At 35.5% G+C, this 25938-nt stretch overlaps 1 protein-coding gene across 1 annotated transcript; it reads left to right on the top strand.

Annotated features, from left to right (window-relative positions):
- Positions 1-357: 357 nt before the first annotated feature.
- On the top strand, positions 358-21678 carry LOC121408742 (notchless protein homolog 1-like). The gene is made up of 13 exons (XM_041600357.1): positions 358-458; positions 3514-3651; positions 8211-8428; positions 9292-9371; positions 10539-10615; positions 11308-11442; positions 12577-12732; positions 15705-15840; positions 16572-16618; positions 19030-19232; positions 20118-20160; positions 20744-20931; positions 21351-21678. The coding sequence occupies exons 2-13, from the start codon at positions 3520-3522 to the stop codon at positions 21361-21363; spliced, it is 1428 nt and encodes a 475-aa protein (XP_041456291.1). The 5' UTR covers positions 358-458; positions 3514-3519; the 3' UTR covers positions 21364-21678.
- The last annotated feature ends 4260 nt before the right edge of the window (positions 21679-25938 follow it).

Below are 25938 nucleotides of genomic sequence, written 5' to 3' on the forward strand. Positions count from 1 at the left end.
TTTCTTTAGTCGACTTTCTGCATGCGCCGCGGAGCTAAATGAAGTCTTACTCTTAGCGGAGCATATATATCCCTCATAAAAATAAATATTGATTTATTTCCGTTGAGTGGACCTAGTCTAGCTATATACTAGCTATAGCTAGCCTATATTTCTGGACATGTCGCGCATTATATTATAAGAAAGGTGGATGATTGAATTGATTCAAACAATTTATTTTAGCATTTTGGTCATATTAAAATGATTTGGAGAAAACAAAGTTACTTCTTGACACATTTTGTAGCGAACAGGTCCGTGAAGAAAGTCATCCCAATAGTTCGTGGACGAGTTGTTTGACAGCGCAGCCAATTTTTTCCTTTTTGTTTTGTCTTGTTCCTCTACACGTGCAAGCATCCTGCATCCAGCACCAACAAACCATTCCAACTCGAACGAACTGACCGATCTAACGTGAAGCCTTGAAGGTATCGTATCGTATTTGGATAAATCTTTGATCTTATTTAGATTTTCTTCTTTTCTACTTTTAGTTTCAACTATCGCGTTGACAAGTTTGGACTTGTTATCAGAGTGTTGTAACTCTTGTTGCCACAACTTCACGCGACGCGCGACACCGCGCCGACAGGACCACGCCTCCGACACCGGAGCCTTCGGAAGCGGGGCTGGGGCGGCAGCGGTGGCCTGTGGCGCGCCATCGCCATTCACTCAGTCTCAAACTCGAAGTTAAACATGTTTAAAAGAGATATGAGAAGCATTTTAAAAGAGATATCAAGCAATATAATATTAATCCAAAATATATGATCGATTTGTATTATGAAAATCATGATCAAGTTATTAGTACTATTATTAGCCTAGATCTAGTCTGTCTAGTCTAGATGATCCTCATGATATGATCCTGGTCCAATTCTTTTTTTTTTGGGCCTCCATGATCTTTGATAGCACTAGCAGTTCTAAGCGGCTAGCGGAACCGCACAGCGGGCGGGAGCCCAGGGGCTTACCGTGTATTTGACCATACTCGCGGGACTAGCGTGATTTATGGTCTAAATATTTCTCCAAATGAATTGTGAAAAGAGAAATTATGCACTTACCATGCTTACCATGATTGTATGGATGAAGGTCTAATGAGTGGCAGTTTTCCTGACATCTGGGCACAGACTGGAACCTCAAAAAACGAAAAGTTCTCTCCTACCCCTGTCTCGATCGGCCATTTTTGTTATGAATTGTACATTGTGTTACAAAAAAGGAAGGATTGAAAAAAGGAAGAAAGGAATTAAGGAAGAAATAAAAGAAAGGTAAAATGATAGATAGAAGGAAAGAAATAAATAAAGGAAGGAAGGGAAGGAAAGAAGCAAGCAATATAAAAAAGAAAAGGTAAAAGAATAGATGAAAGGAAGAAAAAAAAAGAAAGACTGAGAGACAAAGAAAGGAAGGAATGAAAGAATAAAGGAGAGAAAGGAAGCAAGCAGTCAAAAAAAGAAAGGTAAAAGGATAGATTTAACAAAGGGAAAAAAGAAAGAACAAGACAGATAGAAGAGAGGAAGGAATGTAAGATAGAGAGAAAGGGCTCAAAGAAGGAAGAAATAAAAAACAAGAAAGGGTAAATAAATGATGGATGGAAGGAAGAAACAAAGTAACAAAGAATGAAGGAAAGAAAAGGGTAAAAAGAAGGAAGGAAAGAAAGGAAGAAGAGAAGAGATGAATATAGGATGGATGGACTCAAGAATTAAAGAAAGAAAAATATCAAAAAAAAGAAAGAAAGAAAAATAAAGAAAGAGAGAGAGAGAAAAAAGAAATAGAGAAAATATTTCTTAAAAGGATAGAAAGAATGAATTAAATAAAAAAAGGGAAATTTAAAAAGAAAGAAGAGAGAGAGGAAATAAAGAAAGATTGAAAAGAAAGCTAAAACTATCATCATAATCAGTTTCTTTTTGGCTCAATTAAAAGAGCTACGAAAGAAAGTCAGAAACAAGTGTATCAACACAGAGGATATCACCCGAAACCCGATCTGTTTGAACCAAAACAGAAGTGAAAATTTCTCCTTTTACTGCTTACAAATGACAGTTACTCCAATTTTTAGGAAATATGGACATTATAAGAGCCTTTCATGAGTATGAACCGTGAATTTTGACAGTTCTGTGAGAGATTTCTGACAGAGTTTAGCCAAGCTTCGTTCGCGCAGCCAGTAGAGAATTTACCACGTGGGTTATGTGGCTGGCTACATGTACACTGTATGCTACTCTAACACGTGCGATTCATTCTGTGTGTGAATGACAAAATTTAACGGGGGGGGGGATGGTTTGCAGTGAATTTGACCATTTCTGGAAAAGTTATTGGCCCAACAATGGTTTTTATTACTGGTCATGTCAGAACATTAGATCTTGCTATTTTTGGAAAAATTACTGGATCGACAATGATATTTTTTACTGGTCATGTCGGACCAGTAAATCTTCCTATTTCTGAAAATCTACTGGCCCAACAGTGATTTTTACTTGTCTGGGACCGTCGGACCGCCACTAGTGTCGAGCCCTGCCTATAGGCACCACTTTTCCTATGGTGATGGCATCAATATTCAAATCTTAACCAAGTCCAAAGTTTGAGAAATTCATTGTAATTTTGAAATTGCAAAGATATATTTTGTGAAACTTGTTCATGAGGGTGATCAAGTTTCACTGATCATTTGGCAGGAGTTTCACTTCATATGATCAAGGTCAAAGGTCAATGAACTATTACCATGTTTTGGTATGAATATAAAAAAACTTAACCCAGGTTAAGATTTTGATTTCTCAACATCCTTTAATTTAATCCTTTTTAATCCAAATTTAAGACCCTATTCCATTAAACTGAAGTGAAATAAATATCTAGTATCAGCAAATGGACGGGTGTAATTTCTGGTCACTTGGCCATGGTCACAGGTCATATGGGAGTCAGTAAACTGGTAATTTAAAAAACTTTTGAAATCTTGAGTCCTTATTCAGTTAAACTTGGATACAATGAGTAGGTCAATGGGTAAAGATCAAAGGCCATTTTAGAAATATAATTTGTTCAAATTATTTTGAAAGTATTTAATCAAATTTAATCAAATTTGTGTGAGATGATTATTGGATATCCTAAATTATATTCACTTTTGAAATATTTTTCCTTATCTAGGTCTTACATCATTTTAGTTCAATGAACTTAAAGTTTTAATCTAAAATGAATGATTTTTTGTCTCTTAGTTTGAAAAAAATATTTGTATTTTTTCATATTTCATGTAAAAGAAATACCAAGTTCCCAGTTTGATAACAGGCATTTTCCCTTTAAGGACTTAGATTATTGCATGATATATTCAAAAGGTGCAAAAATCTAAAATATAAAAATGTCAGTATATAAATGTAACATATTCAACACTTCAGCTGTTATCCTACATTATGTATATGAATCACATTTAATGCAGGCAAGACTGTATAGAGTGATCAACTTGATTCTTTTTTAAAAAGTTGTACTGCTGACTGTTCACATTTTTTGCCCATATCATATGTACAGGTAAAAATGGAGGAAGGACAGAGAATTCTAGCTCAGTTTGTGAGCGAGAAAGGAGAGGCTACTGGAGCACCTTTTGACCTTCCTCTGGATGTATCTACAGAAAAACTGCAATTGATTTGTAATGCCATCCTGCAACAGGTATGTAAAAGATGAGGCTTCAATGTGAAATGCCTGTATTGATGTTTGTTTCCACTGTATGAATAAAGAAGTAGTTCTGTAATTTATTTTGTTCTCCAGGGGCCTGGGGCCCATTTCTCAACACCTGGACAACTTAGTCATATCTTTATCCACCAATCACGCAAGTTGCAACCACGGAGTTTGTTCCAATCTTACTAAACCTGTTTCACGAAAGTCTTCCTAACTAGAATACCTTGATATCAATACTATCGGTAAAAAGAGCCGATGAGACGTAGCCTTAGTCACAAAAATAGCTTAATTTTCTGAAGCAAAATTGTGACAAATTGCAATTATTGTGATGAATTGGGAAATACATCTTATCAAAATAATAGCAAAGGTAAATTATGCATCATGCATACTTAAAATATGACGACTGGAGCATTCAATTGCTGAAAAAAAAACCAAATTATGAACAAGTCATTTCATGACTAATAAATGAGATGGGTTCCCCCAGGATATCCAATTTTAATAGTTTACGAAAGTAACCCATAACGGTTTTCTTTGTAAAATGATGATAATCATACAGTCTTTTACGATTCCAAACATCATCAAAATATAGTTTAACAAAAAAAATTAAAATCTTTGATACCAAAACATACAATTTGACAAATTCTATCCATAAATTAGAGATAGAATTTATCCATATGTTAATAGGGGTCTGAAAACGACAAATACGAGTCCAGTTATGGATGGCCTGATGTGGTAGAATCCGTAATCGATTAAATGATTTTACTATTTCAAAATGAATGTTTTTTGGCATTTTACCAACAGTTTTTATAGTTTCTTTGTATTGGTCATTTTCAAACGTGAGTGACACGACAATCGGAGAGGTTTAAGGGCTCATATCTTCAAACTTAAAGGTTATGAATCAATCATGACTACTATATTATATACAATGTAGGACTGGCATGGGCCACTACAAGTTTGATTTGAATTCAACAATTCGTTTAGTAGATATGATTAAAAAACGGTGCGTGAGTGACACGACAAATTTCGGACATGGGTTTCTGACCATTAACACACATGGTTGGATTCGTGCCCAAGTAGTTGTCATGGAGTATTGTGAGTACCAGTAAATGGACATAAATAGTGTACCTATCTAACACATATAGTCAAAATCAATCAAACCTTCTCTATGGAAAATGGTACCCTCCTATATACCGTGAGTGACACGACATCCAAAACGTGAGTGACACGACAAGTGCAAAAATACAACATTTATCTCAACATTGAAAGTATTTTTTGCATGATGTAGAAGAGTAAAATACCATTAACCAAAAAAACAAGCTTAATTACATAATAACTGCTTTCTTTGAAGTTCATAACATGTCATCCTGATGTTTTATTCTTGGTTTATGGTCATGTTTGCCCATCAACTCACATTCCCTCTACCATACCACATTGTCACACTAGGGCTTCTACCACTCTCCTCTTTAGAGGAGGAGGAGGGGGCACTTGAAGGAGGTGTTATGAGGTCTTGGCATTGACATCAACTCAAACTTTCTTTTTGTGGCCTGATATCATTCAAAACTTTACAATGTAACTCTTTCTCCCTATCTGTATATGAAAGTTCAGCATCCACAAAGGATGGAATAATTTTTCCTTGTAAGAAAGGTATTCTCAATAGTCACTCACATCATCTGGCATGGTCTGGTAGCCAATGATGTCATGTATGACTCCTTTTTCTTGAAATATTGGATTAGAGTATTATCCTCCTTTAATATTTTAGGCATTGTCCAAATAGGACATGGCAGTTTCAATGTCTTTTTTGGTACCAAACCACAATCACGTTGCTGCACACTTCAGATGGACTATCAGCAAATCCTTGAGAAACTTGGGAATTCAACTCAACAAGCATAGGTTTTCTCCTGAACACTGTTGTATGTGGACCCTCCCAAGGCAGTATATGTAGGCACTGTACCAAAATTCAGAGCTATGCTTTTAGCTGGAATCTTGTAAGCGCCTTTTCATTGCTAACTATTTGATCATATACCATACCACGGGAATCCAGGGAAAGCAACAAGGTGAAAGGCGCAGTCAGTACCTGATTCTTGCAGTCTGCTACTATTACATAACAACAAGACAGTTACAAGTCATTAGCCTTTCCTTTTCTAAGCCCTTGGATGTCACACTAAAATCCAATTCAGCATCCCAATCAGGCTCCCTTTATACCTCAGTAGCTTTTTCCCCTCGAGGTCCAGCTCTGTTCTTATCAGGGTACCCCCCCCCCAAAAAAAAAAAAAAAATTGATATACTGGTACATGGCAACCCATCCAAAGTTGCTCAAATCAAAATGTGGTCTCGGTTGAGACTTGTTGGGACCTACATGAACATGCATTATTTTGTTGTAATGAATATGTGTAAATGCAAATCTGCTCTGAACACACATCGGCCCGCTTACGGTAGTTTGCTGTTCAGACCCTACATGTAGTGAATCACTAGCTGTATGAATGGTGGCCGAACAAATAGTGATTTTGAACTTGGCATGTAGCTGCTTCAAGCAATATCCAAAATGTTCTGTCAAATCTCAGTACATTCTCAGCTGAAATGTTTATGTTTTCTTGCAAATTTGTTTATGTCATGTCCTGGAATACAAGCTTTATGGCAAATGAAAAGGTTGATTTAATCAATCAGAAGGAAAAGAAAACATTTTCTTTTCCGAATTTGAAAAAATGTTTGGTGTTCATGGTGATTTCTTATACACACTACTTTACTACTAAAATTTCTGCAAATTTCAAAAAAGGATCCCTGACTTTTCTCGCTATGAGTATAACAAAGAAATAACATTGCTCAAAAGAAAAGTGAACTTTCTGCTCATTTCTGTAAATGCAGACACAGAATGTTCGAGTAATACCTAGACCTATGACTTGACCCATCACCAACACCAACCATTTATGCATTGTAAATATGTCCATTGCTAAAGTATAGTGGTTTTTCTCTTGATACATTCATAATTTTGTGTTGATTGACTATGTTGTTATATTCTTAATCACAGTACATTCACCAAAATATGAATTAGGATCCGAGTCTTCACACCAATGGAAAATTGTCAGGATTTTTTAAACCAAGGCAACCACGGAGAGGAGAGAAAATAGATGAACTTAATGTCAAATTCAATATTTCCATAAAAAGGAGTAAAATTAGGAAGATGGAGGAAATTATTAGCCTAAAATAGGCCTAAATGATGTCAGGAACAACATTTTGACTGTATCCCTGGTAAAACGCTTCAAAAATTACTGGATGTCCTTTTTTATACACAATATAATACTGTGAGTGACACGACATTTCGTGAGTGACACGACATTGTGAGTGACACGACACAACTTTAACAGTTAATTTTAGCTTCACCTTAACACATTGGACCAAGTAACTTTATATACAATAAGGTACAAATAAACTGTATTTGCTCCAGTACTGGGATAAATTAATTTTCAGAATACACAGCTCTAGAAAACTTTTTGCATTTAAAACGTGAGTGACACGACAACCAGTTTTGAAAACTTCGAAACCCAATTTTTTTCAGAAAAAACACTTCACAGAATTTTTTTTTGCTATTTAGGAGTTAGATACAATACACAGCTTGTATCTTGCCAACAAATGTGCTTCTAATACAAATTTTATATTGTGATAGGCAATATGTGAATTTTAATGCAAAAATCAACATTTTGTAAAATTTAATTTCCCTTGCATAAAATTCACTGTATCTCAAGACATAATTAATAATTTGATGTAAATGAAATGGAAAAATATACTTCAAGATGTCTAGTTTCAAAAAACATTGAAGCCTAATGATTTCTAGCAAGTTTAAATTTTCACCCCCATGTCCACTTTTGTTTGAAAATGACCTATTACAATTATCATTGAATGTTGTATCCCACTTGTTTTGTGATGTAATTTCAACCTCTATGATTGATTACGTAAGATTATAATTTTCAAATTTCTAGGCACTTTTGCATGTCATAGTCCACCCACGTAATGCCACTACGTCATTAAAGAAGTTATGACAAGTTCGGAGGTGTCATAAATATTTAGTGAGGTTGTTGTACCCGATCTTGGTAAAGAGGGCTTCGTGAAGCGGACAAGTAGCTCCTATCTCCAATTTAGTCAAGAAGTTGGACTTATGACGGTGTTGAGAAACGGGCCCCTGTTTCTCAACACCGTCATAAGTCTAACTTCTTGACTTGATCTGGTCATTATGTGTGCCATTGTTAATCTTGTCTATTTGTGATATTAAAATATGCCCTATAGAAATGATACCTCGCACTAAGATAATGAAATGATAGCCCGGAATATCATGCATAAAAAATAAAGCTTGGAAAAAAATAAGAAAAGACCCCATGATGGTCTGTCAGTGATCTTTCTTCCTGAATAGATATTTGGGATACATTGTGTATGTGTTTCTTCAATATACAAAGTAGCAATGATGAGGAGTTCTGTCAGAATTGTATTTGAGGTAGAGTGTGTTCATATAGCAGCTACACATTACAAAATGTCATTCAATTATTTGTCTCTTTGCACAGGAAGACACAGTGCCTTATGCATTTTACGTAGATGAGAAGGAGATCACATCAACGCTGTCGGAAAGCTTAAGTAAGGAGGATCAGGAAACCGAACAAGTGCTTTCGATAGTCTACCAGCCTCAGGCTTTGTTCAAAGTGAGAGCAGTGACCCGTTGTACAAGTACCATAGAAGGTCATGCAGAGGCTGTGATATCTGTAGCATTCAGCCCAGATGGAAGGTAACCCTTAGTCCAGTTTTAGTGCAGGCAAATATATTAACAAATATTTCTAATTTAGCAGTCGTAATTTACCGAAGAGCCCCTGTTAATTGTTACTTTATTAATTGCCAAGTGTACTGTAGTATAAAGTAGGAAAATAGCCCTCTTTTCAGAAAAAAATATTAAACTCTCACCCCCCCACCATTGTGAGCATAGTTTTAAGAAGTCAAGAGGAAATATTTGTATAGATAGCTTTGTATGTATTAAAAAATGACCCTGAAACAAAGAAAACGATAGGAATGGAATGTGTTTATAGTAAGGTACAAACATGCTTTAAGAAAAAGTCCTCACTAGCAGAATTATTGGTTAGAATAATCTATTAATTATGCAGTTCTATACATCTTGAATGCATAAAGTTGGGAATCCCTATAGTATTTTAAACTACAACTTCCAGTGGTGCTCAATAGTTTGTGAACCCCACCAGAAAATGAACATATTCAAAGTGTTCAAGTTCTGTCATGTTTAGATATTTGATTGCGAAGTCAGGGGATAAAATATTACATTTTGTAAAGTTTGTTTCTTTGGGCTCACCAAACATTGTAAGGTTGTTGTCTACATTCAACACTCTGCATGAAGTAGTGCATTTTCTGGTGGGGTTTCCCTATCTTTTAAGCACAAAGATCACTTTTAAGAAATAGAATTATTATCAGACCACATTTGAGAATGAAATTGAAATGGCTGCTTTTAATAACAAAGTTAATAAAGAGAATGATTTCATTGTAGAATATTGTCTGTTGTTTTCTTTGTTTAGTGATATTTTCCAATGAATAATACCATATGATATTTTAAATTTGTAGATGTTGATATAACTGATATGTTTTTAGGTATTTGGCAAGTGGCTCTGGAGACACAACTGTACGATTCTGGGACGTGACAACCGAAACACCACACCACACCTGTAAAGGTATGAATTAGTAATAATTTTACTATTCAATAGTTTGTACTCTGTTCAAGAATTGTTGGATATTATGAATCTTGGCTGAGAGCCTTCCAAGTGTGCTTTGAGAACATTTTGCAAGTGATCTGTGGGACACTCAACTTTAGAAACTCCATCAATCTAGTTTTGTAATTGTAACAACATTAAGGCCTTCTAATCTAGAGAAAAGTCCCATCTTTTCAGCAATTTTATGAATAATATGTGAGATATCGTGGAAGCTGTTGCCTTTGAATATTTCTTTCAGATAAATGGCGCAATGCAAATGCTGTTTTTCATCATAATCATCAGGATCATCGTCATTGTCGTCATCATCATAACTTATTCATTATCATCCATGTTTTTCATTGATTGTATTTTTATATATGAGTATATATTTTGTGTTTTTTCCTATATGAGGGTCATTATGAGGGTATGTGCCACAAAGGGGAGAAAGAGATATTTTTTAGCCCAATGTCAATTTCTTTTCCAGAAAGTTTCTTTTATGGCCCTACACTTTGCCCTTTCCAAATTTAATGACCAAATTTGAGTGTTAGAATTCTCATAATAATAATAATAATAATGTACATTTATATAGCGCTTATTACAATAGTTTCTAATTGCTAAAAAAAAAGCATAAAAAGCTGAAGGTCATAGTGTCCAAAGTCAAAATGAAAATCCATATTTTTTTGTTGGAAATAGATATCTGATAATTGAAATATACATGTATTTCCAATTGATTGTGGGCCTGGCATCCACTGTGCAGCACCAGATCGACAAGGCTCTATCCCTTAAATGATGAACGCAAAATTGGATAGTAGCATCTTCCATCTTTTTATGTCTTGGTCTGACACGGCGGGGGGTTGAACTTCCAACCTCCTGGTTGTGAGACGGATGCTCCACCAACTGAGCCAATACACCGGTCACAGTCAGGGTCAGTCAAAAGCTTAAATAGGGTTCCGGGTGAGGATTTGTTTCCTTAGGGTTGGATATGATAATGACTATAAATGCCTTGAGGGTGTACCTGATTCTATGAGCAAGATTGTTTCTGATTTTACAATTGCAATGAGGTTGACTTTGAAATCAACCAATATAGTAATTATTGAATTTCTGTCTTTTCCAAGTAAATTATTGTTGTTTCTTTTTTATTTTGTATAGGACATAAGCATTGGGTGCTGTGTATAGCTTGGTCTCCTGATGGTAAACGGCTAGCTTCAGGCTGTAAGAATTCTCAGGTGAGACCGTGATTTCCTTTTTACACTGAGTTATCTTAGTTCTGACTAATCATATGAATGTTTTAAGCATTACTATAGCTCTCCTAGCTAAGGTAAGGTGATATCGAAGTGCATTGTGCACTTTTTCACAATGTATTTTTGTTCTGCATAAATATCCACTATTAATGTTATCATTATTTAAGTTATTATTATGTTCACAATGACATACCCTGTAGTATGTTTCAGAATTGTTGTATGTCTGACCATTCTTGAGATTTCTGCCACTACACTAGCTGGCTCTATTCTGTCTGGCAAAAGGAATCAAGTTAAAAAAGTATAATTTGTTGTAAATGAGCAATGTGTGTTCATCATTTACATAGGTGTTATGCAATTAAAAAAAATATTTTCTTCAATATCTTTCTAAAGAACGATAATTTCTTCCCCGAATTTTGCCTGAACGTGCAACATATAAAGGGTGTTTCAGAAACAACAATAACTCAAATTTGACTGATGTGTCACTTGCTTCCTTTTGCCAAAGTTGGGCAGTATTGTTTTTAACACTTCGCTGAAATGACTTTAGCAACTTAAGAAACATCTTTATCTATTTCTCCCTTGTTAAACCCCTTATGACATGAATATCATTGAATCTTTCAAACATTAGTAAAATGTGAAGTTTACGAATTAATTATTGTATATCTACATATATTTTGTAGATAATAATTTGGAATCCGGAAACCGGTAAACAAGAAGGAAAAGTATTGACTGGACATAAACAGTGGATAACATGGTTAGCATGGCAACCATTTCATCTTAATCATGAGTGTAGATTACTTGCATCAGCATCCAAGGTATGTAACACGATCACACTTACTGTGTTTACATGCTGCATCGGCTTGCGGTGCTGACCAGAGAGCCGATGCAGAATCGGGTTTTTTATGCGTGTAAACGCTATTTCCTTGCATCGGCACTCAGTGCAGAATCAGCAATTTTGCACCGCCAAAATAGTAGGATCAGAACCGCGAGCTGATGCAGAATCAGCCTTTTTTCTATGTGTAAACACGAAGCAGATTCTGCATCGGCAATTGGCGCACGTTTCAATTACTTTACAACGATTCTGAATTGGCTCTTGGTTCTGCACCTCGATCCGATGTGGCGTATTAACTAGGCCTAATGTTAACACGGTAACTGTTTCGCAAATAAAAGATATTTTTGTGAGTTGTTGAATTCATGATTGCCATCACACACTCAACAGAAGCAGTGGGAAAATCATTCAATTTTTGTGTAAAAAAACGTTCATTTTTGTTACAAAGGTTGAAAAGTATCTTGCACTCAAAATATTCTATGTAGAGTTGGTACCAGGTTTGAAGAAAAGTGGCTTAAATTTCACTTTGTTTTGCAGGTTAGCTCTTAAAAAAACAACCAATTGTATCTGTCTATTAAGGCAATCTTATGTTCTTGAATTAATTTGTACTTTGTTGGATTCCTTTTACAAAAAGTAGGCTTTTAGTATAAAAATATGTTTGTTTGTTTTTTTATAAGCACAACCAAATGGTGTCAGTACAACGTAAAGCTTTAAGTGGAAAGATGATGAAAATACATAAGTTTGTTTCTTTTCCTGATTACATGTTTTATATAACAAATTTCTTAAAGGCCTATGAAAAATATATGCTAATATATAATTTAGACACCTTAAAACAAAATTTTGCTTTTTATCTTCATTAAATAGCATCCATAGAAATTTATTGAATCATTTCAAAATTCAAAACGAAGAAAGATGTCATTAGAAAAAAAAACTGTAATGTCTGATTTTTCAAACATTTTGAAGTAATAAGAAAAAGAGTTACTTGGTTTACACTCCTGCATCTTATGGAGCAACTGCATGAATCTATTTACTGCTTAAAATTTGTTATATAATAATAATGCCATTATTTTCGGTCACAAAAATTAACATTTTACCTTGCCTATGGTCTTTAATGATTCAGGATGGAAATATAAAAATTTGGGATGTTGTGCGAGGTTGTTGCTTGAGAACGCTGTCTGGCCATCTCCAGTCGGTAACATGCATTCGATGGGGTGGGACTGATCTCATCTACTCAGCTAGTCAAGATAGAACAGTCAAAGTATGGAGAGCTGCTGATGTGAGTATTAATAAGTTATATTTTTTTGTTTTTACACATTGCTCTTGATTTTATGATCTGTCATAAACCTCTGATGAATGCAAAAACCAACTTTTAAATAACCATATTCAAAGTTTCATGGTGTCATCAATAGTCAAATCTTTGCACTTCTAAGGACTGCGTATTGATTATGATCATTGTAAAGCTTGAATTCCGTCTCTTTTGTCTCACCCATGAGAGGTAAAGTCCTATAGGAGTCAGCTAATAATATTGTTCCTCCTTGAGAACCGTTCGAATTTGTTCGTAGCAACTTCGTTCTTGTTGGCATCTACGCGGAGCCTTGCCACTTCGTCTTCCAAGATCTTTATCTTGGCTTCCAGATGACTTTGATTATCCTGAAGGTCATTGACCCGTTGGCGCTCGAATTCTAGGGAAGCCCCGAGGAGCGACTCAACAGTGACTCAATCCATGATGATGAACAATATCCCCAAGAGGTGCAGTGTACAGAGTAAAAAGTAGCGGTCCGAGGATGGAACCTTGTGGAACACCATACTCCACAAGAGCCTCCTCTGACAAAGTACCTTAGATGTTCACCAATTGACGTTTGCAGTGGAGATGCGACCGGAACCATGCTAAGGCAGTTGCATCAATCTTAAAGTCAACGTGCAATCACTGGAGAAGGACATCATGATCTATTGTGTCAAAGGCTGCTGACAGATCCAAGAGGATGATTAACACTGCTTTCTTGTCAACTGCTCTCAATATGTCATCAGATATCCGAAGAAGAGCTGTCTGGACACTGTGGAGTCGTTTATAGGCAGATCGTATGGTCTCGTGAAGGTCGTTGTCTTGAAGATGTGTTGTAAGTCTCTTTGCAACAACATACCATGAATTTCCTAGACTTTTCTGATTAGTAAACTTTTCTGATGTAGATCCTTAAAGATATTCTTTTTTTTTTTTTGAGATCCAAATTTTGGTAAGTGTAGCTTTCCTTGTAATTGTGCTCCTGTTTTCAGAGGGTGTTATCACACCCATCATTTTGACAACTTTCAAGACTTATATAAGTCTTGGGTATCGAGGCTGTGACAATGGCATTCTTTACTTCAGATTATTGAAAACACAGTAAAGCATAGCACCTGAAACAAGTAGAAAAAACATCACCATCACAATGCAGACTCTTGCAGCTTGATTGAACTTCGATGTTGAATTTGGACGTGTTGACAAAATCTGCGAAAATAACATTGAAAGTAGTTTTCTTCATACATCCAGTTTGGGATACATAGAAAATCTGCAGATTATTTGCTTCATTTTTTTTCTGAATTTATGAAAAAGAGCAAACACAAGAAGAATACAATATGTTGAAGAATCTTAAAACATCGTGTTTAGCTGGATTATGGAATTAAAGTTCATAATCCTTGCAATAATTGTCATTAGCATAAACACTTAGTTTATGCTAAACACTTAGTTTATGCTAACACATTAGTTTATGCTGATAATCCAAAGCCAAATGCAAATACAAAGAAATGGAGGATTTCTTGTTACTTTTCATTCTCTTTTTCTTTTCTGTGTCTGAAAATGTTACATTATGGACAGTTTTGAGCAGACATAGAGTAATCTAGGATTACTCTTTTTCTTCACCTGTTTATTTTTTCTTTTCGAGTCTAGAAATATTCAGACGGTCTTGACATTGACTTTGCTTACGAATTTGGGAGAATCGTCAAGTCTTCATAGGCGTGCTTCGGGAATAAGCTTCCCTGCTGCTGGTTCATCTTGCTGTTGTCTGATGGCAACATCTAGAGAGATGTGCTGAGAACCCCCTTTCTGGATGGGGCTACTGTTTCTTCACTGGCCTTGCATAATGCAGTTAGTCCTCCAGGAACTTTCATTCTGGAGGACAAAATGAAAATCAAAATGTACTTTATGTAATGATAAAAATTGAAAAAAAAAACCACAGTTTTTATACAGCGCATACATATGTATATGTATGTGTATATCCAGAATGAAAAGTATAAAGCAGAAATGAGGTTGTCTAGCATGAGCCTGTTCTTTACCTGCATTTTTCTTGAGTCCGGAGTTGAAGGGATGGTTCTTGACAAAGCTGGACATCTTTTCTTACTACCAGGTCTGAGATCCACACAATCATCGGCCTGTGTGCTTTTGGAAACATCTTCTGTGCTATTTACAATATTTTTGATTTGGTCTGATTGGATTGTCTCAGGAACAATGCTTGGAACCCCCTGTCTGGGTGGGGTCTTATACTTGACGTCATTCTTGGTGACCTTGCATATTATTAGCATTCCCCTGCAACTTCCATTTCTCAGATCAATTCTGCCAGAAAAACGGTGTTGAGAGATTTGTCGCGGTCCCATTGAACCGTCACTCCTTTGGAAATATTTGATCCAATAGTACCAATCAAGTCTATTTGGATCTGTTCCGTAAAACTTGGATTTAAACAAAATTAAAAATTAAAATTTCACCACCAATCATGATCAAACACTACCAAGCTGTATTTAGTATAAGAGATTCCACGTATTCATATAGCCCCACGTAAATAAATATGCTTAGTATTTACTATTGATTGTAGCTTTGCATGTATGTTTTGCCACAGACTGACATTTACACTTACATTCACAAATGATTACATCATATACATGTATTTTATAGACCACTGGTCTGACATGAAACAATAAATTGAATTGGGCCCAACCAACCCATACACAACATTAATCATCAGCATTGTGTTAAAGAATTGGCCCTCTGCATCTTTTTTCTTGTGAGATTAAAAAAAGTGTAGAAAAAGATATAGAAATGTACTAGATTTAGTCTAACATCAGCCAGGAACCTAGATCTGATTTTCTTTGTACATTCTGATTACAATTAGACTAGTCTAAGCTCGTATTCCAAAGTTTTATTTTCTTGCATAATAATAATCATTTAGAGCTGCTGTTATCTAGTTTTCTATTCTGTAATCATTCATATTGTTTTTTGGACAGGGTATCTTGTGTAGGACGTTACAAGGTCATGGCCATTGGGTGAATACAATGGCTCTAAGTACAGACTATGTATTACGTACTAGCTGGTTTGATCCCATGCAAGCGACCATCAATCATCAACGCATCGACCAGTCAGGTTAGTCATCCAAGGCCCTGTTGCACAAATCTTTACTATTGATTGTAAGACTGATTCTTGAAATTAAATGCAGTTATGATTTTGAGCCATCAATCTTTAAAAATGTAAGCTTCATGCTACTTATCAAAGCTGTTTAATCCAATATTATTTTTTTGCATTATAGCAAAAGTCTATTGCAGGAGAGGTATATAATTGTTTTTTCCACCAAAAATATGCCGTTTTCAACTTTGAGAATACTGATTTGCTGTTAACAAATTTGCTTTCCCTGGGCATTTTCTTGTATCACAAATATGCTTTTCGCTCTGCACTTATTTTCTTTAACCCTGGGAAATAGGCGGGATTAGGGGGGGAGAGGGTCTTAGCCCTACTAATTTCTAGGGGTTAAGCTTAGCCCACTCCGTTTTCACACTACGTTTTAGCAGAGTGGGCTAGCATGGGAAATAGTACGGTACTATCTGGCCCTATAGATCTCATAAAAAATATATCTCATAAAGTATGTCTTTCTTGCAACATCTATGAACTATTTAAACTTTGTTTTCTTGGTTTAATAATGTGTCAGTAAAGGTATAATTGGAAACGCAAGATGTTTTTACAGTAGGAGGGTACCAATAAACAGTTTTAGAAATTTCCCCAAAGTTTTCTGATGGCATAAGGATAATAATACAATTAGAATAATGTATGATTATATTTTTTTATTTACTAAATCTTTCATACATTTTTCATAATTTTAGCTGAAGAACTATCCAAGATTGCCAAGGATAGATATGACACTGTCAAGGTAAGATAGTTTTACATCATTCCTCATTTCATAATGCTGCTGTCCATGCAATGGCTTTCTCAAAAAAAAAAAAATCCTCAAAGCACCACTTTTGCTTGCCTATGAGTATGCATTTTTTCATTGATTAATTCTAAAATGATTTTATTGCATCCATAGCATGGTGTAGAGTAAAATGTAAGTGATAGGAATCCTAATGTTCTGGTGGAAGATTTTTTGCCATCAAACCCCAGGATTCTTCTTTAATTTTTTTTTAGTTTAATACCCGAATAGGGAATTTTTGCTACTTATATGGGCCTTTGCTTTCAAACTCTTTCCTTCAATTTATTCACATATGCATATCATTTTAAATGTTTTGGAACAATCTTTAATTCTAATTCAGTCTAAATATGTCTTAATTAGTGTGATTTTTTTGTCTTGAAAATTCTGTTTTAATGTCATATGCAGAGCTGCCAAGTAGTACGATCGTATTTCATACGGAAATCAATTTAAAATACGGCAGTACGCTTTTTCATGATAAAATACGGGAAAAAACAAATTAGAGAAGAAAAGGTATTCCGTGTGTTGCTGCCCTCTACGTTCAATGAGTTATGCTTTCATCAAGGCTTTCCGATTAGAATTTTCGATATCCTGGCGAATCAATGCGGGTGACAAGTTCCGAGCGCACGCACGTAGTTTACAAGCGCAAAGCAGCGGCTCAAATCGCGATATTTTGCGACTGGTAAATACGTCTGTAAGGATGATGACGTCATCCAAGATGGCAACTTACGTTGACCGACGGAAGGATCGAAGATGACGATGTTTCGATCATAATTTGAAACGAATTAGCAGTAACTGCAGTCTAAGGTACGATATTTCTGAATTTCATACATTTTTCCGTAAATATGGATGCAATTTCTTTTTCATAATGTGATATTTTATGATTTTATGTGCAAAAAACGATCGGAAAAAACCAGGTTACCATCGAATGTTAGATCTAACGTTACTGCTAATACGTTGTCTGTACGTACGGGCCTCCAAATTCTTCAGTCTATGTATTGGTGAGTCAGCCAACGCAGTTCAGCGGAACAACCAAAATCAAGACTGAAGCTTTCGGTCTCGTGTGCGACGGTGTGGGGCGCAAAATAATGTAAGAAGTGATCGAACTTTGCCATTATGCATGCATATTTATCTCATGGTAAAAATACGGATTTTTTGGTCAAAATACTGATTTGGGGGGATAAGAATACTGAAAATGCAAAATACAACTTGGCAGCTCTGCATATGATCTCTTTATTTGGGTATGTGTTTGTAAAAAGTACATCATGAGCATATGATAGTGATACTGATAGTGTTCCACACCATTGAAACTTTATTATTCACAGTACAGTGCCCTTTCCATTAACCTTTGCAAAGTCTTTGTTTCAGTTTTGAGGCTGAAGAATCAGTCCTGGAAGTTAGATTGTTTATTTGAACATTTATTTCATTTAAGATATGCCATCGTTAGAAAGGTGAAGCAGGGTGCTACAGGAGCACTTGCCCGATTGCCCAGGGCAAGTAAAAGTTAGAGTTGGGCACATGTTTTTAAGGAAAGACCAAAACTACTTGCCCGAATTGGGCAAGCAAAATTCTCACAGTAGAATGACCAGAATTAGGGTTGATATGATATGATATTGACCCAAATTTTGGTCATGGCAGGCAAGATAAAATCACTTTGGAAAAAGAAATGCAATAACAAGGTAGATCAGTTCATGTCAAAGGAAAGAAAAAAGGTATATGGTTTATATAAAACTGCAAAACTTTCTTTTGAAGAGGTTAAACCTTTTTCCAAGGATTTTTTCTGGCAAGTGAAATACAGTGAAACCTGTCTATAGTGACCGCCCAAGGGAAACACAAAATGTGGCCTTTATAGACAGGTTCTTATACACACAATCTGCCTCCATGGGAAGCGGTTTTAGTGGTCACTATAGGCAGGTGACCACTATAGATAGGTGGCCACTAACACAGGTTTGACTGTAGATTTTTGGACAAGTATGTTCTTACTATTTAAAAATTTACTTGCCCGACCGGGCAAGCGCTTCTAAAAATTTATGTAGCACCCTGAATGGAAGTGATATAAATAACCTCATAATATCTTGACTCTCACCTCAGTTACAAGTTGGTGCTGTTTGTAGGCAAAATTCTGATATTATGTTTTGTATAATGTATGGATGACAGTATAGGCAATGGTAAAGATGGACCCTCAAAATTATCAGAATAAACCACCATGAAAATGTCAGTAAATATATGTCTTTATGCCTTTGTAACAAATAAATGGAAATTAATACTATAATCTTATTATTTTCACTATTGCATGTAATATGTTTGGCAGAATTGATCCAATTTTGTGAACCAGTTTATCTTATTAGTTATTTTTTCCACCTTTTCAATAATAGGGATCTGATCCAGAGCGACTAGTGACAGGCTCAGATGACTTCACATTGTTTCTATGGCAACCAGAGAAAGAGAAAACGTCTGTTGCTAGGATGACGGGTCACATGCAACTCGTTAATGATGTAGCCTTTTCTCCAGACACTCGGCTTGTGGCTAGTGCATCATTTGACAAGTCCATCAAGTTATGGAATGGTCATACTGGCAAGTAAGTATAACATGACAGCTATAAGAATAACACTATTAAGTGACATTTATAAGTTATATATGAATATTTGCATGACTTGAAGCCCTTTGTGGGTGCTGACTGGGATTCTTAATCATTTACATTACCATCAGCTACATTTCAAATCATAGTTAAGAGATAAAAATTGTAATCAAGCATTTGAATGAAATATTTACTATATTTAGGAATTTGACATGAATAGGGTCATAGGAAGTGCAGTAACAATATCTTCAAAAAGAAACAATAGCTCAACATAAACTCACCAGTCATGCGATAAGTCCTGCATAACATATGAACAGCTTTTATGAATGGTGCAGGTGGACTGTTTGAATTGAAACACATTTTTGGTGGTGGAGAGGGGCTTGTTGATTTTTTGGTAGGTGCCACAATCGTGCCCTTTATGTGGTTTCTTTGGTGCTTGTTAGGAAAATTCTGAAGAAAATTGAAATCTCTGAAATGTTACCGAAGGAGATGTGATTATTGGATGACTATCTAGTGATGTCAGTCACTAGATTGGATTGTAGGTATCTGTTAACAGGAGTCCAATCTTTTATAATGATTTACGTGAGAAGAAAGGAATCAAATCATGGAGTTAGACCAGTGTGCAAATGTGTGGTGAGAATTTAAAAGTTATAATGATTGGTATGATTGAGAGAGGCTACATCCAAATTGTTAGCCTTTCAGTTTAAGCGTTGACTGTTATAATATGAGGGCACTGGAAGAGCAATCCTTTGCAGTGGACCATTTGTCCTGAAATTCTTTCTGAATGAAAGCACACAATGATTATTTTATTCTTTGTCACAACTTTTGTTTATCTTCCAAAGTGTAGTTGTAACTAATAATGAGCATTGTTTTTTTATTTCATAGGTTCTTAACAACTCTGAGAGGGCATGTGAGTAAAGTATATCAGGTAAATCATGATGTCCTTTAATATATTTTATACTATATGTTATGCCACATATTTCGTGATTTTGTTGTAAGAAATTCACAATCTCTATTTTTTGTGACTTTTCATTGCTTTCTCATTACAATTGTGTCTGTAAGTGAAAATTTTCACGTTTTTTCAGACACAAAATTTACAAGAATAAATTCCCAGCAATATATATTCTTATAATATTAACCAGTTAGATGAGTTGGTGAATAAAATGGAATTATGTTAAAAAACAAGCAAAAATATAATTATTATGGCATTGAAAAGTTGTTAGCCCTTTTTCATTGTTTTTTTGTCTTCTTTTTTTGTTCATTTGTGGTTTGGTCATTTGATTCGTTATCTATGAACTAGTACTTCCATTTGGTAGTCCCGTCATTTATATGGAATCCAATCCTGGTAATAAAATGACTTATGAATGGTTGAAAATTTGAAATAAATCGGAAAGGCATAAAAGAAAGGTGTGAGTAATCATGGCCAAATCCCTGTTCCCTTGCCAAATTCATGGTATGTTGCACAATACATAAACTTTCTGTTTTTTATATTTGTTTGTTTTAATATACAGGTATCATGGTCCTCTGACAGTCGATTACTCTGTAGTGGTAGCTCCGACAGTACTCTGAAGGTATGGGATGTTGCAAGTAAAGCAATTAAAGGTGATCTACCTGGCCATGCTGATGAGGTGTATGCTGTGGACTGGAGTCCTGATGGACAGAGGGTAGCTAGCGGTGGAAAGGATAAAGTCCTCAAGATGTAAGTGGCATTTTCAGTCAGGGCTCTCTCACAAGCCTTGTTCATACATGATGTGACACAGCTTGTGAACGTTTTACAGCATGTGAACATGAACAACAAATTGTCTCACTAATGCTTATCAACACAAATTACGTGTTTCAAGCCCCTACGCTTGTCCAAACTTTCACAGAAAAAAATTATGACATCACAATAACTTCATTATTATTGCATGAGCCTTGAAATCTGATTTGCACACAGAAAATTTTTAAACATGCTCAAAACTTTGATGCGGGTCATTGCTCGTAACTCACCCACAAGGCTTGCATGAAATGATGTGACAGTGCTCTATTTTATAATTACCAAACTAGATTGAAGTTGAAAAATAATTCATTTCCTTTTGTTTTTGAGTAAACCTGGTATGTGCAATGTTTCATTTACAGATGGAGGAGATAGCATTGGCTATGCTTAACAAGAAGTAAGTTCTGCGCTTCAGTAGCCATGACACCATTAACAGGACTGATACTGCTCTATCAACGAAGAATAGTGTGAGTTACCAGTCTGAGCTAGAGAGAATGAGACAACGTTAAAGACTATACCCTTGACTAACATCTCAGTGGTTGTGACCAACAGAGCATGTCACTACTGATAGGTCTGTCGTTGATATAGATATACTGGTTGATATCTGTAAGCATATCCAATGTGCTCTAGTATACTATGTAGCCAGGAACAGTGCCAGGGTACTTAGATAGGAGGGGGGGGAGGGAGAAGATGACCTATTGAGGTGAGCCTGGCTGGGCTGGAGCTCCTTGGGTTACGTACCCGTATCAGCTAGCCATGGCCCAGGGAGCTCCATCCCGCTTTGCGAGCCGGAGGTTAGCTGATAACGTTGTCTTTACGTATGGGCCAACAACTCTTCAGTCCATGTTTATTGGTTCGTGAGCAAACGCAGTTCAGCTGAACAACCAAAATACAGCTCTAGACTGATCAGCTTTTGGTCTAGCGTTCTATGAGAAACACACAAGAACTAACTACCGTCAGTTTTCAAATCTCGACTTGAAGGTCATCAATCACAAACAGGTAAAAAGTCATTTGGTCCTCCCCCCCTAAATTAGAGGTGGGGGCGGACCCCCCCCCAAAAAAAATATATTTTACCTATGTCCTTCCCAAAATTTAAGTTGGACCCCCTTAATATTTTTTCTTGACCACTGTCCCGGCCCACGATAAGTTTCAGTATTTTTGGAGGACACCTAGTGGCATCCCTGTTCATTACAAATTGAAATTCTCATGAATTTCTTATTGTATGCTACCAAATTAGATTAATTTGATGATTGATATTCAAAACTTGAGAAAAATAAGCATGTTGAATATTGTCTGCATTTAAATTTTGCATTACAATGGCAGATAAACAGAACAAATACCAGTCCAACAAAATATTTTGTAGAAGCACCTGTGTTATGTGAAAGTGTGTATAATCTCCTAAATATGAAATATTGCACCATTGATTTCCACTCTTGTTACATTTACATTTTTAAAAATGTAAATGAATTTTTCAAATGAAAGTAATAAACTTTTATCAATAATCGGGGCAATTTGGCAATATTGATTTTGTTCAGTGTATTAGTGAAATAATCAATTGCTATTGACTTGACTGGTCCTGAGGGAATATCAAATATGTTACCTGGTGGGCAATTCCATAAAAAATGTATGTCCGACCCCATATATGTAGGGCCATCATGAAGTTTTCCGTCTTTAATTTCTAGTCTGTTTGACAGTCTGTAAAGCTCTCAAATGACCATGACTTGGTCAGTTTATGAAATGAAATAAAACTTGAGAAAAATGGGGGTCGGACATACAAAAATTTTGATTATTATACAGAATTGCCCTGTTGTAGAATCATACTCCCTCGAGTCTTATAAAGAGGGTTCTTTTAAAGGGCAACATTTTTCATGTATCCCGCGAGTAGAACCAGTCAATATTTTCATTACAATCCAAATCAGACATCTAGAGTGAAATCATGAAGATTGGGATAGGTGTATTTGTACCCTTTATAAATATAGTTCTCTTGTGTTGTGTTAATATCAGATGCCATGAGCTATACCATTATGATGTAATTATAATAATAATATAATATAATACATTGTATTTATATAGCGCTTAATACGTGATGTTTCTAAGCGCTTTACAAAACAATTAAGTAACATACATCAATAACATTGGACAGTTAACATACAAGAAAGGAAATGTACAGTGTAAAGTATTTTCATATAACAAATTACATATTAGCTAAGAAAACTGCCTACTCAAGTTTGGAAGTACATGAACAAATAATGAAAATAATAAAAACTATGACGTTTATTAATTAATTAAATAGTTCGAATACAATCAGTTTAAACAAAATTATAAAGTCACATCCTTAGAGATCCTTCCACTTTCATATTAGCTGTATTTACATTATTACATATGTTGATGGTGCATGAATACTGTCTTGCCTGAAAACATACATGTATCTATTTCTACATGTCCTTGGGTGCCTGGATGTGAGACTTTGGAAAATACAAAGGTCCATTGGCATCGTCTCTGCATGCAAATTCAAACTAAATACAAACAAATATACATTCTCAATGTTCATGAATAATAGGGGTATACAGATTTGTAAGTGACCAGTTTAGATGTCTGATATGGTTATTAATATATTTTTCTTTTAAATCTACACCAATGTGTGTATACTTCGTTACCATCAATGTAAAATAGGAATTTGAAGGGGGAAGGGATGTGAAAAAGGATAGGAAAAGCAAAGAATATGGGAAAGAATGGAGCGGATAGGAGAGAAATCAGGGTCTTGTCTTACAAAGAGTTGTGATTGATCCAATTGGCCTCACCAATATGGAAATCCATCAATGTCATATTTTTTTCCTACATGAAATTGGCCCCATGTTCTTTTGCGAAACAAGATGAGCATACTTAATTGTCAAGAAAACAATGAATGAAGAAAGAAGTCATATTTAGAAAAAAAAATATTGAACAAACGTGCATTTTACATGTAGACATTGTTGGCTTTCCATAGTTGTGGTCAATTGCAACTCTTTGTAAGTCATGGCCCAGAATGATCAAGAGAGAGAAGAGGGGTAGTAATAGAAAGGAATGGAGAGGGGGAGAGAGAGAGAGAGGGGGGGGGGACAGAGATATTATAGATAAAGAATGAGAGGGAATGGGAGAGAGATTGAAATAAGTGATGATGAATAAGTGCCATGTAAAAATTAGTAGCTACAAATTTCAAAATTTCTCATAATTGATATTGTTGAAAATGATTTACATAATAGTTCAAAGTTCATTAGAAGCAGACAAGGTCATTTGAGATAAACATTTTTAGGTGGTTTTCAACTTCACCAACATTGCCATTTGTTTTGATTATTCATTTATTCCTTTTATTGACATCCTTTAAGAGCAAAGTGTTCATGGTTGGTATTTGACAGTAGCCCAAATAATAGCTAATGTTCCAAAAGCAACGATACTGCAGTCAATTTCCAGACTTAATGATCACTTACATACTATTCTAGCCACATGGATTACTCCATGTATTTCTTTCTGACAGGAAAAATTACACATATTTGATAGGTGTTGGTGCATATCCTGATGAATATTGGGAAAGGACATTTTAGAGAAGTAGATCATGAGCGAACTACAACCCTATCACTGATCCCTTTATGGTAAAATAGTTCTTCACATGATTTGTAAATCAAATTTGTTGTGATTGTTCTGTTGGTTATTTCATTCCCTTCTTGAGATGTTGTGAACCACCTACTGAATCCCTCCCCCCCTTCACACTCTGGAAGTCTATTGTATTTGGGCTGATTTTTTTTTTGTAACTGCAAATGATTTCATTTCATTAATTTAGAAGAATATCCCATGATTTGAGGGGGATGAAACCCTTGGTACAAACTAGCTTGTGTGAGACAGACAAATCAAGATAACTGAAAGTTAAAAAAAAAACTGTACACAGACAATAATGAGAATATGAATGTAATAACTAATGCTTTGGCAATCCTCCCATTGGCAATGCAACCAAGATGTGTGATGTTACAGTTCCATGAAATATAGTCTCCTTTGATGGTCCATAATATACCCCAAATAGTAGAAACTATTCATCTATGATACATTTTGTGTAACTTGTATGTTCCACCACAAAAAGAATACCTGATCTATCAAAAGACATGAAAGAAACGATTCAAATTACAAAAAAAATGTGTACAAAAGTAATGGAAAACTTGCTCATGTATACATCTTGGTCACATTGCCAGTGGGAAGTATATGTATCTATGCAGGATTAGTGATCTCAACATTCAAATGCGCATATCTTTATCATTTTATTTTTCTCAAACTTTTGTTGAACTTTTTTTGGTTGATATTCCTGTTTACTATTCTCCTGTAATGAAATTGGAGAATATAGAGCATCAGAAACTACTTCTGTTAAAAGTACATCTTCCTTAGACTGGGCCCTTGAAGCATACTTGCAGTCATCAGCCACCTTGTTCCTGAGTTTCTCCAAGCCGACTTACATCCATTGAAACACCACTCCTGCCACAGTCTCCCCTTTGTTATGCAGTGAAAAATTGTGTTGAGCTGTTGCAACAAAAAATATATACAAACACCCTCACCTCCTGTTTCTAAGAAGACCACCGGTAGATTCTGACTACTCCTTAATTTTCCCTTTAATGGATTTCATAGGCCTACAGAAATTTAAAGTATGCTGATTAATGTCAATGATGGTTGATTGGTTAGTTGTCTGTTTGCGTGCGTGTGGAGGGGGGGGGTTATAAAGTTTAGTGCGTTTCAGACCCACTCACCGCTGTAAAGTATGATAATCCATACCATGCCGTTGGTAGTAGGCATAGTCTGCTGTTGCATTTAGAGCAACAACGGTGAGATAGATTGTAGCAATGATTAAGTTCCACTCGGATAAATAGATGAAGAATTTCAACCATCTCACTCCTGCGATGGACGTAGATAGATTGATTACTAAAAACACAA

This window comes from Lytechinus variegatus, chromosome 2, assembly GCF_018143015.1.
Source record: "Lytechinus variegatus isolate NC3 chromosome 2, Lvar_3.0, whole genome shotgun sequence".
Taxonomy (NCBI): domain Eukaryota; kingdom Metazoa; phylum Echinodermata; class Echinoidea; order Temnopleuroida; family Toxopneustidae; genus Lytechinus; species Lytechinus variegatus.

Coding starts and splice junctions, on each gene's coding strand:
- LOC121408742 (XM_041600357.1), top strand. CDS start 3,520: ATGGAGGAAGGACAGAGAATTCTAGCTCAGTTTGTGAGCGAGAAAGGA. Junction 9,372..10,538: donor ACCACACCACACCTGTAAAG/GTATGAATTAGT, acceptor TATTTTGTATAG/GACATAAGCATTGGGTGCTG. Junction 15,841..16,571: donor TCAACGCATCGACCAGTCAG/GTTAGTCATCCA, acceptor TCATAATTTTAG/CTGAAGAACTATCCAAGATT.